This window comes from Leopardus geoffroyi, chromosome A3, assembly GCF_018350155.1.
Source record: "Leopardus geoffroyi isolate Oge1 chromosome A3, O.geoffroyi_Oge1_pat1.0, whole genome shotgun sequence".
NCBI lineage: Eukaryota > Metazoa > Chordata > Mammalia > Carnivora > Felidae > Leopardus > Leopardus geoffroyi.
This window is the reverse complement of record NC_059336.1, coordinates 30,342,078-30,354,135: the sequence shown is the minus strand read 5'-3', so window position 1 is coordinate 30,354,135 and position 12,058 is coordinate 30,342,078. Positions and strand designations below refer to the sequence as shown.

General features: G+C 55.0%; 1 protein-coding gene across 1 annotated transcript; it reads left to right on the top strand.

The window, feature by feature from the left end:
- Window positions 1-756: 756 nt before the first annotated feature.
- Window positions 757-5,227, top strand: GFRA4 (GDNF family receptor alpha 4). The gene is made up of 7 exons (XM_045447339.1): window positions 757-799; window positions 2,335-2,531; window positions 2,650-3,026; window positions 3,209-3,318; window positions 3,412-3,546; window positions 4,225-4,316; window positions 4,449-5,227. The coding sequence occupies exons 1-7, from the start codon at window positions 757-759 to the stop codon at window positions 4,527-4,529; spliced, it is 1,035 nt and encodes a 344-aa protein (XP_045303295.1). The 3' UTR covers window positions 4,530-5,227.
- The last annotated feature ends 6,831 nt before the right edge of the window (window positions 5,228-12,058 follow it).

Genomic DNA, 12,058 nt, shown 5'->3' with positions numbered 1-12,058 from the left:
CTAACATTTTTGTTGGCAACTTTTCTTCAAGTCTAAAGTGAGTTAGGGGAGCCTGGGTGGCTCAGTAGTTAAGCATGGGATTTAGGCTCAGGTCCTGATCTCACAGTCCGGTTTGTGAGTTCAAGCCCCTGCTATCAGAGGAGAGCCTGCTTCGGTTCTTCTGTCCCCTCTCTCCCTGCCCCTCCCTCACTTGGGCGCGTGTCCGTGCTCTCTCCTTCTCTCAAAAATAAATAAACTTAAAAAAAATTAAAACTACGGGCTCCTGGGTGGCTCAGTTGGTTAGGCATCCGACTGGTTCAGGTCACAATCTTGCAGTTCCTGAGTTTGAGCCCCACACTGGGCTCTCTGCTGTCAGTGCAGAGCCTGCTTTGGATCCTCTGTCCCATCCCCCCCCCCCCAACCCCCCACCCCACCCCCGTAGCTCTGTCTCTCAGAAATAAATAAACATTAAAAACAATAGTTTGGCATGAGAGAGACCAGGTCCCCTTAGCGTGTTGTGTGGGTGTTGCTGGGAGGTGGGGGGAGGGTCCACTTAGGCGCACATCCAGGTGCTCTATTCAGTGGCTCCCGGACCTACGCGGAGGCACAGCCTGGGGCGGGGAGTCATTCCCATCACAAAGGCTCCTCCCCACAGCAGTATTCCCACTGGCACAGACACTTGGGTTCCCACCAAGCTGGGCTCAGGCAGGGCTGGGAAGGGGGCACCTGTTCCACTGGGACTCTGCTTCCAGCTGTCCTCTCTGTTCGCCGCCCGCCATGGTCCTCTGCCTGGCACCCGCGATGCTGCTGCTGCTTCTGGGTAAGTGGCCACCTCCTCCCGCAGACCCCTGAACTCCTGGCCTCTCTGACCGATCTTCAGGGACAGAGTGAGGGGGCAAGAGGGCGATTCTGGAAAAAGAACCGCAGGAAGGGGCACCAACAAGAGACCTGTGCAAGGGGTGTGCATGCGGACACCTGGTGGCCGCAGCGCAACACTTGCCTTTGGGCTCTGCGGAGCACAACCCGCCCCCAAGTCCCGTCTTTGTACTCCTGCCCCAGACACTTGCTTTTTCCTATTGGGTCCCCTCTCCCACCTCTCTTTCCTTTCCCCAACCCCTCCCTTCCATCTGCAGTCTTGGAGCTTCACACTCGTTCCTTGCCCTGCATCTTTAGGGTCTCTGTGCCACGCATCTGTTCCACCTGCTTGGCTTCCCTTCCCCAGCTGGGGTATTGTGGAGGGAGGGGTCACTTTACCAGGTGGAGGGAGGTGGGGAGAATGGAATCTGGCAAAGGTTTAAGGCAGATGAGATATTGGGGCTGAGATGTGCTTTTTGAGGGTAACGATGAGGCAAGGGTACTACTGGCAGAGGGAGACCAAGACCTTAGGTGACACTAAATGCTGTTGTGTGTGGCTGAGGCCTGGGGATGTGAGGGGGCTTGGCTGGGAGAGGAGGGCAAAGTTTGCCTGCTGCTCCTGGCATCCTGGAGATGAGGGAAGGGGAGGGAAGGGGAGGGAAGGAAACAGGAAGGAAGGGCTCCCCCCCCTCATGTCTACCCTCTCCACTTACTAATTCTAAGCCCTCGGGATCTGTTCTTTCTATCTGTGGAGCAGACTTGCTGAAATCACAGCAAGAATCACCATGGCTCCCACCATCCAATCCATGGATCCTGAAAGAGGAGGCCAGTGCCAGATATGGGCCCGGCTCCCAGACCTGAGGCCAGGGCCACCTCCCTCCCTCCACAAACCCAGCGAGATGGATGTGGGGCCAGGCTGGAAAATTTTTACCCAGACTGAAGTGGCTCCCAGGGGCTGAGAGCCCCGTGGGGCATGGGTAGCCTGTTCTTTTGGTGACCTGGGTCCTGGGAAAGGGCTGCCAAGTCCCGACTTCCAAGACCCTGGCTTGGTGGCCAGCGGAGTGTCACTTGTCATGGCCTTGAGGCTCAGGACAGCTCTGTGGTCTGACAAGAGGGGCTTCTCTGGAATCCACACTCTGGCAGCCAGGCCTAAGTGGGCCTTCCAGGGACCGAGCCCTTTCAGGGAATCCCTCTTTTGCCTGGCTGGTGGGGAGTGGAGGGACTGGGAGAAGCCAGAGCCCTCATGGGCCAGCAGGGGTTAGTTAGATGGGCGAGAAGGGAGCATCAGAAGGGAATTGAGGCGGGGAGACACCCGCGGTAAGGCACAGAAGGAGGCGCATGAGAAGGTCTGGAAGCAGGGAGCATCAGACACCTATACACTCACTCCAAGGCTCTCCTTGGGGAAGGGAGGAGTAGAGGAAAGGGAGAAAGCTCAGGTGTCCCAGAGTGTCAGAGGAGCAGCCACTGCCTTCAACGCCATTTCTGATAAATGTCCTTTAGCCAAGTGTCCAGAAGCCTTGCTCTGTTTCCACTGTCAGGTGGACACCCCTTTGAACGGGTGTGGCCATTCTGGGGAAGGAGTGGTACCTGGGCCTCAGCGCCTGGGGGAAGCCAGGCCTTGGTGCGTCCCATCCATCCCTGACGTGTTGCAGGACTCCCCAGAGCCCACCGCCGCCCATCCCCGCGGCAGAAGGCCAGTCAGTGCCAGGCGGTCACGCCACCGAACCACACTCTGCCCCTTTGGGCTCCTAGCGCCCTGCATCTTCAGAAGGCGTGGCCAGAGGGCGGAGGTGAAGTGTACTGATAAGGGCTCAGCGAGAACAGCAGCTGCCCGCTCCTCCACTAGGGTCGCCGAGTTCGGCCGGACGGAACCGATGCTTGGATGCGGCCGAGGCGTGCACGGCTGATGCGCGGTGCCAGCGGCTGCGCACCGAGTACGTGGCGCAGTGCCTGGGTCGGGCCGCGGCTGGGGGCTGCCCCCAGGCCCGCTGCCGCCGCGCCCTGCGCCGCTTCTTCGCCCGCGGGCCACCAGCTCTCACCCACGCGCTGCTCTTCTGCTCGTGCGTCAACGCCGCGTGCGCCGAGCGCAGGCGCCAGACCTTCGTGCCCGCCTGCGCCTTCTCGGGCCCCGGCCCGGCGCCGCCCTCCTGCCTCGCACCCTTAGACGCCTGCGAGCACAGCCGGGTCTGCAGGTGCGGGCACTAGGTGGAATGAGACGGCGGCCGGGCGGGTCCGGGTCCCCGGGTGCCTGCAGGGTGTGGGAGGGAGCGGGGCAGGTCTGCAGGTGTGAGAGGGGTGTGGGGAGCAGCCGGGCGGAGACTGGGCGGGGCAGGGCGGGGCCTCCCGCTCACGGCCCTCCCGCCGCGCCGCGCAGGCCCCGCCTCCTGGCCTTCCAGGCCTCCTGTGCTCCCGCCCCCAGCGCCCCCGACGGCTGCCTGCAGGACCAAGCCCCCCGCTGCCTGCGCGCCTTCGCGGGCCTCGTAGGTACGCACTGCGGGGACCCGGGCGCGGGCGGGGCTCTCCCGGGGATGCCCGCGCCTGAGTGGGCCGATTACCCCGTCTTCGGGGTCCCCGCAGGCACCGCCATCACCCCCAACTACGTGGACAACGCGAGTGCGCGCGTGGCGCCCTGGTGCGACTGCGGAGCCAGCGGAAACCGGCGTGAGGAGTGCGAAGCCTTCCGGGGGCTCTTCACCAGGAACCAATGCTTGGGTGAGGGGCCCTGGGCGGGGCGGCGCAGACATGCCCCTTCCCAAGTTTAGAGGTGAGGAAACGGAGGCCGTTTGCAGCAGCCACGCAGCTGCACACCCCTATGCTGCTGACTCGCCCCTGAAGAAACCCTTACCCAGTTGTCTCGAAGACAAGGTCACAGACGAAGGTAGAATTTTAGTGATGACTAGGCTGGTGACCCTTCAGGCCGGAGGGAGGAGGCAGTCAAAACAAGTTTCAGAGCTCCTGTAATGGAACGAAGAGAAATTCCTGCTTCTGCCACTTCTGAGGTGGTTCCCCCCTACTCCGGGAATGCCAGCGCCTCCACTGATGATCTTGCTTTTTGGGTCTGAATAACTGGGTGGCCTGAGCGTGAAGTCCGATTCTGCCACTTACCAGTCTAGAGTTAGTTAGTTATCTCCCCTGTCCTCTTGTGCCCATCTATAATATGGGGCTGATAATTGTCACCCTTGTGAGGACGACAGTTTGCAAGGCACTATTAGCACAGGTGTCTCTATTTTGTTATTCCTTGTCATGCACCTTCCATTCCAGAAGCCAGTCCCTGCAGACGTCCTATCCACCCATCCCACTGCAGGATGCCAAAGGTCTCTGTCCCAGAGGAACTGAGCCTTGTGCTAGGGTTTCCCAGCCAAGCCCACCTTGCGTCCCTTCCTTCCATAGATGGTGCCATACAGGCCTTTGATGGTGGGTGGCCAGTAATCCTGCAGGACCAGCTAGATGTCCACCAGGACCCCGAGAATAGCCTCCTGCAAGTAGGTGTAAGGGAGGGGATGGTGAGCTGGTGGGCCTAAATGGAGGCATGAATGGCCTGGGATGGGGGTGGTGGAGGCAGAGAGCAGAACCCAGCTTCTGCCTCAAGTCCACATTGTCCTTGCACCCCAAAGGTGTCCTCCACAGATGGGCTCCTGGTTGGGAGCAACCTGCTCCCCATGCTCCCTATCCTGGCTCTCCAGCCCCTGCTCTGACCAGGACAGCAGACCTTGGACATCACTGTCCCATCCTGCCTGGGGTACAGGGCCACATCTGCACCCTACTGCCCCACTGAAGTTGGACTGGTGTGCCTCCCAAGCTAGCCCCAGTGCTCTCAGCCCACTGCCCTTTTTAGGTCTGCACACCCTGTGTGCCTGTCCCCTAGAGTGAGGGATGTGGGTTGAGGGTCTGATGCAAAGCCCCTGGTTTCCCTTTTTGTGGGTTTCTTGGTTATAGGTCCCTTTCTCCACTGACCTTGGAACAGTTGGGTTCTCCCACAAGATAGGGATGGGGGGGGGTCACCTGTGTTGCTGAGGCCTCACTGGGACTCCAGATCACCTAGAGGTCAGAAACCATCCAGATTCCCAGAATTCTAAGAGATTTCATTAGCTTCTTCAAACATAACGTGCCCTAAGGAGTACATCTGAACAGACGTTTAGGCAAAACTTTTAACACTGCAGCCTTTCATGGCACTGTCCTAGTGAGGCACCCCCCCCCCCCATCATGATAGCCACCTATGCCCCATGACTTATGTTGGCAAAGTTCTTCCCATCCATGATATGCTGCTTGGTGGGCACCACCTGGAGTGACAGTCCAGTCCCCTGCATTGCACTGGTTGTATAGCCATCTTCCCCATGGCTTAACCTAGCACTATGAATGACATCCAAAACTCAATAAACCACATGCACTGAGACTGGCCTGACTTTCATGTGATCTGTCTTGGGAGCCTGGAGACCAAGGTCAGCCACAGGGTATGCCTCTGCTGGTCTGTGACTTCAGATGTCCTCAGAAACAATCTGGACTACATTTGCTCACCTAGGGATGCCAAACTGAATCAACTATTAGATCCTAGTGGCAGAAATTTCTGTTGACTTGTCTTCTCTGCTCGTACTCAGATACTGAAAACTACATTTCCCAGCTAGGAGGTGGTCATGTGGCACAGTCCTGGCCACAAGTGGAGCCACAGGTGAGGAGGCTTCCAGGGGAGCTCTTGAAACGGAACTGATTTGTTGACTGGTCCCTTCAGCTTTTAGCATCCTCTCCCTTCTTCTTCCCCAGAACTTGATGACAGTGCCTGGGGACATTGGTGCCATTTTGAAGATGAAGCCACATGACATTGTGGAGTCACTGTACCAGCCCCCATCTGCCTCCCTCTAGACTTCACTGTATGAGAAAAATACCTTTAGTTTGTTTAAGCCAATTTCTCCACAGACATCTGTTATTTGCAGCCAAACGTAGTCTCTGATTGTTACTACCACCTCTGGGGTGCCATGGAGTCCCAGGATCACTTAGGGGACCCCCTCCTCAGTGTGCACAGAGCCCAGACCTGACAGACAACTTTGGAGTGGTGCTAATTGCTTTTTTGTTTCCACATATTCTGCCTGCTCCTGTCCATATGAAGAGTCGGATTCTTTGCTGGAGCCTAGGGAAATTTATCATAGAAGTTTTCACAAGTACCCATGTGTGGACCCAGCATATGCCAAACGATTGTGTTGATTTGCAGTTCTGCAAAGGTGTTTGGGGAGGAGAAGGCAGAACAATGGGGGACAAATACTAAGCCTTCTGCCCACTTCCTTCTTCCTCAAGAGCTTGGAGACTCCTGATGAGTTAAGGGTTACAGAGTCTCTGGCCTGCTCCTTCTCAAACCCTGAGGCTTGTCAGGGGCCGTGAAACAGATTGAAGTGCATGTTGTTGGTGCCTTGCTCAGAGCCCTCTCTGGCCAAGCTGCTGGGGAATGTTGGATGTTAACACAGCTCACAGTTGTTCCCTTCTCTAGAAGAAATGCCTGTAGGGTTATATTCTGTTCTGTAAGGTGGACGGCAGCCTTGGGGTGGGGGGACAATTCTGTGCAACATTCATGCCCCAGAACTCCCTGTGGGGGATCAGGCTGAAGCTAGATCCTAGCTGAGACCACATCCTAACTTAGTGCTTTCCCCTGCCTGCTCCTGCCTCCCTAAGAGGTTCCCCTGAAGGTACTCACTCTGATAAATCATGGCCTGAGAATTCCCATCTTAGGCTGAACTTCTGGAGAACATCACCTAAGACAAAAGGGTTAAGCACAGATCACAACAAAGCCCAGGCTTTGGGCTGTCCTGACCAGAAAAAGAGCCACTGGTTCTGAGACCGTATGTTTAGCAATCACAACAAACCCACAGACACCACACGTGGCAGCTATCAACCAGCCTTCCAGCTTCAGCCAGTAATCTTATTGGAACCAAACACAAATCAAACCTGCTTGGGTATATACCTGAGCAATCTGGGCATCAGGCACAGCTGTCTCCAGGGTTTCAAGTGATGGTGCACTTGTTGGTCTGTGCATAGCTTCCCTTTGTAGTCAGGCAGGCTCTCACTGCAGGGTGGGTAAGAATGCCATCAGCAGCTGCAGATCTAGTCTCTCCTTTTAGGAATCTCAGCAGAGATAGGTACCTCTTTTACCCATCATTCATGGGCTGAGCCAGGCAGGACCTTGGTGGGCCCAGTGTGGGTTATAAGCCCCTTCCAGTGGCTGGGGAGTGACATCAGCCCACAAAGACCACATGAAATGGGAAGCACAGTTCTCTAAGGCGGGGGGGTGGGGGGGGGTGGGGGCGGGGAAGGAGGAGTGTTGGGCAGAGTGAAGCTCAGAGTCCACCCTGTTTACGAAGAAGGAATGTTCTCGACCATCTTCACCTGCATGGGAACGCGCACCTGTATGTGGGCTGGGGAGAGACGGGGTGTTTGTGTGTGCTCGGAGCTGAGGCAGAGCAGTCTATTCACCAAGACTGCATATGGTGATCCAAATGGAGGATTAAATATCTGCTAAATGACTGGCTGTATGTGAGTGTGTGTTAAACTGTGTCACTTCATTTTTGTTAAGTTTTTAAAAATGTAAGTAATCTTGGGGCGCCTGGGTGGCTCAGTTGGTAAGCGTCCGACTTCGACTCCGGTCATGAACTCCTGGTTCATGAGTTCGAGCCCCCACGTCGGGCTCTGGGCTGACAGCGCAGAGCCTGGAGCCTGCTTCAGATTCTGTGTGTCTCTCTCTCTGCCCCTCCCCTGCTCATACTCTGTCTCTCTCTCTCAAAAATAAACAAAACACTAAAAAAAAAATCCTTTAAAGATAAAAGTAATCTCTACACTGCATATGGGGCTCGAACTCACAACCCCGAGATTGAGAGTCACATGCTCGCCTGACTAGACCAGCCAGGTGCCCCTATCACTTCATTTTTTTCACTCAGACAATTAGAGTAAAATACAGGCACACACACCTTTTGGAAGACTGGGTAGATAAAAAAGAGCAGAACCTCGTTGCAAACAGTGGCACTGTTCCACGGAAGCTGGCGGTCTTCCTTCGGTACTTCTCCCCAACTCAGGCACAGCCTTTAAGCAAATGGAGCCGCTTTAACATCAGACAATGTGCTTTGGAAAAGAGGCTTCCTAACTGGGTGCAGTGGGAAAATGGAAGGTCACGGGGTTCCTGCTGCCTGGCTGTCTGTTCTTCCTCAGAGTGAAGATTCCCTTGTGGGAGGCTTGAAGCCATTTGGCGCACGGACCCAGGCAGCTCTGAAAAGAGAAGCCAAGAGGAGGGGACCAGGCGCTGTGGCTTACAAAGGTCACCATCTTGCCACCCCTGGGCCAGTAGACTTTCCAAGGGTTTTGTTGCTGTAAGGGGCTGAATGGTGGCTCCAAAGATATGTCTGCATCCTAAGCCCTGGAACCTGTGAACGTTACCTTAGATGCAGGCTAAAGAGTGAAAGTTACCTAATATAGCAAAAGATGTGATTAAGAATCTGGACAGAAGGTGCTTACCTGGGATTATCAGAGTGGGTCGTAAATGCATCCTTACAAGAGAGGCGGGGGAGACTGGATACACATGGAAGAGAGGACAATGTAAAGACAGATATGGGAGTGATGTGGCCACAAGCCAAGGAGTGTTGGTGTCCACCAGAATGGGTTCTCCCATGGAACTTCTGGAAGGAGCAGAGCCCCACCAACTCTGTGATTTCAGACTTTTGGCCTCCAGAATTGAGAATAAAATTTCCATTTGAAGCCACCCAAGTTGGGGAATTTGTTACAGTGGTCCCAGGAAACCAAGAGTTGTCCGAGTTCAGTTTTTGTCACTTCTACCTGAAAAAGTCTGGCCAAATGCCTCAAGGCTGAGTCCAGCTGTGCCCCGCCCCATGACCAGGAACAGGTCCTGCCTTGTTGGTCCATATCTGAGTGTTGGCCTCCATGTCCTTCCAGGTAGCCTGCTTGCTGTCACTCTTTCATGTGCACTTGGGGACACTACGGTCCTGGCCCTGGCCTTATCCCTGTGACTGGGCCTCTGCTAGCCGTTGTCAACGCTGAGCTTCTAGCTGGCAGGTGGCTGGGGGTGCGGGGTGGGGTCAGGCAGAAAGGCAGGTGCTAGGAGCATCCGTGGATTTATTGGTGGAAACTTCACGGCTCATGAATGCGCAGTCTGGCTTGGAGCCTGTTGTCTAGGTGCAGGGTTGATGTGGAAACTGCATGCTGCTCACCTCCACCCTCCCCGCGCATCCCCCACTCCAGTCGAGTCAGGCAGGGCCAAACTCACAGCAGCTGCTCGTTTTTACAGGAAGTGGGGACACAGGTGAGACTTCAAGAGAAGCAGGACAGGGGCCACGTGAGGCTCCAGGAGACATCCCCCCAACTGGACAGCAACTTGCCAGGGAGCCTGGCATGCCCGTGAAAGGAGACAGAGCAACTACGCTCCACACAACCGACAGGTCACCTGGTCTGGTCCTTTTCCCGTGTTGGCGACACAGGATAGGAGGGGATTCTTGTCAGGCGTCACACACCTAGTAACAGAGGGCTGCAGGGTGTGTCTGTTCACATGCAGCCTACACATGTGTAGGTGGGGCTGGGGACTCAGATACCAAGAGTGATGCTGCCACTGCTGACAGAACTTTCCAGAATGATGGCCGGTTCTGGGTAAAGTTTTGAAGAAAACAAGGTTTGGTCTTCCCTTGATTTTACCCAATAGTTTGATTTCCGGGAAAACGAGACTGTATCAAACCAGCTCTCGAATCCTTGTGGTTGCAACAGGGTTGACGTCTACACTAAAATAATTAGGAACAGATTTCCTCATCTCCACAAATATCGAGCAAGACATTTAAACACAGAGTGGGAGGTGGGTCAGTTCTTGGCCCGGGTGGGGCCATCCCACGTGTCACAGGATGGCCACCTTCAGGCTCACCCACGAAATCACAGCAGCGCCTCCCCCTGCAATGCGATAGCCAGAATCACCCCCACCTGTTTCCCAAATGTCTTGTGCCAGTTGAGAACCGTGCCCCACAGGCCCCGGCCAGGCCCAGCTCCTGCCACGGCTAGGGTAGCCCGCTTTGTTTTAACTGCTCCGGCAGCCTCAGAACAGCACAGACCCAGCAGGCCTGCTCTCCCTCTAGGCCTCTGCACCCACTGCCCCCCTCTATTTCTGAATGCCCTTGTCCCAAACATCCAGGTGCCAGCTCCCTCCTTCATTCAGCTCTCTGCTCAGCTGTTAACCTGTCAGAATGACCTTCCCTTGCCTCTCTTATGTAAAGGAGCACCTGGCCCCCTGTACTTTCTGCCCCCTACCCCATTGGTACTTTCACAGAACTCACCGTCTGACACTGTATTCATTATCTGTCTCCCCAGCTGCATGGTAAACTCAAGGACAGGGATTTTGGTCTGTTTTGTTCACTGGAATCCCTGGTCCGTACACAATGTCTGGCGAGCAGACACTGGCAGGACAGGGAAAGACACCCTCACGCAGGAAGGAGGATGGCAGACGTGCAGTGATTCTGAAATCCTCTGGGGGCCCTGCCTTGTGGTAGAAGTCCCTGACAAGAGCTCCTATCTGTTCCTGGGGCCACATTCGGGTGGCATTGGGTGTGTGCCCTCAGACACAGCTTCTACAATGATCTGCTTGCAGGTAGTTCTGATTGAAGGCTTCCTCAACAGTCACAGTGCTGCTTGGTTGTTTTCATTTGTAAGGGTCAGGCTAACGGTTTCTTAGGCAACATAATTATCCCTCAAAAGCCTATATTTTTATTTCCCAGGCAGGTCCAGGGTCAGTGATGACATTTCCAGGTTCTTTCCTGGATGTAGTTTTCAAGTTGGCTTTATATCTTTGCTTCCTTATCCACATGCCTCACCCTCAAAATGTTGCCCTTGAGGTTCTGAGGGTCAAGCAGGAAGACCACAGCCTCCACCTGATTCCCACTCATGGAGGCCAAGGTTTACTGGGTCTCTTGATCATGAGCACCTCTTACTGTTTGGAGACCAGAAGCAAGATGAGTTGGCTTTTCTAACACTACAAGACCCTGGATTTCAGGATTCTCCACACTTTTCCCTTTGGCCTATAAACTGGCTAATTCTAGAAGTCAACTCTTTCTTGTGATGCCTTGCCAGAAGCAGCCAATATTAATCAACACATACCATATTCTGGTTTTCTTGACCTTCTTCCCTCTGAGCTAAAAACTCAGTAGCCACGCAGACTGCTTTCCAAGCTGTCGAACTTAACAGCCTTACCAGATGTTTTCCCACTACCTGCCAGGGATCCCGGCTGTTGTGCTGCTGCCATCTGTTCTCTCCTTGCCTGCCACCTGGCCACTACGTAAGCCAAAGCTATGCATTTTAAAGTGGCTTGCCTCTATTTGGTGACTCAGGGACCCACGTGCCTTCCAACATCTTTGGCACCTGACCTCTAGGGAGTCCGACGTGGGAACACTGAATGGACCAAGTTTAGAACTGGTGTCCATCACTTACTCCAACATTTCTCTGGCCACAGCTCAGTGTATGGTCCCCCACCTAACCTGTGGGTCCAATAGCAAAATCTAACAGGTGTGGTGAACACACAGCATGGCCTCTGCCATAACACCACACGCTCACAGGATTCCATCCTGTCTTAAGCAGCTGGTGGCACCCACAGCCCTCCCCCTAGAATAGTTTCAAGGTCTTCTCCAACCTGGCATTGGCCACAAGCCCAACCATGTACCTCCCCAGCCCAGACCCAAGTTCTGGTGGGCTGGCCAGGCCTGGTGCCTCACCCACCCTCTCCTATGTGAACCATGTTGAGCCACGTTCTGATGTTCTCAACTCCCCTCATGCTGATCTCATCCTTCTAGGGCTCCTGCACTCCACACCAGGGTGCCGAAGTGCACTGTTCTGACCCTGCCCCAAGCACAGGAGCCGCACTCACAGACAAAGCTTTGTGGATGGAAAGAACATCAAAAATTCAAACCGAGGACAACAATGTGGCTGTGGAGTCCTCAACCTGTCGGCATACCTGAGATTTAGCAGTTTGGAAAACCTAAACATTCAGGAACCCGCGAGAGAATGAGAAGGTGAGAGATCAAGGACAGCTGGGTGGCTCTGGCCTCCGCGTGGGCTGTGCCCAACCCAAGACCCGCCCCGTGCCAGGGCAGAGCTGCTCCCCCCACCATTCTCCCTCCCCAGCATTGCTGTTTCAAGGGCAACACAGGCTACAGTGGGGATGTTGGGAGTCTGCTCACAAGCTGTGTGGGGCTCTCTGTACCTCCTT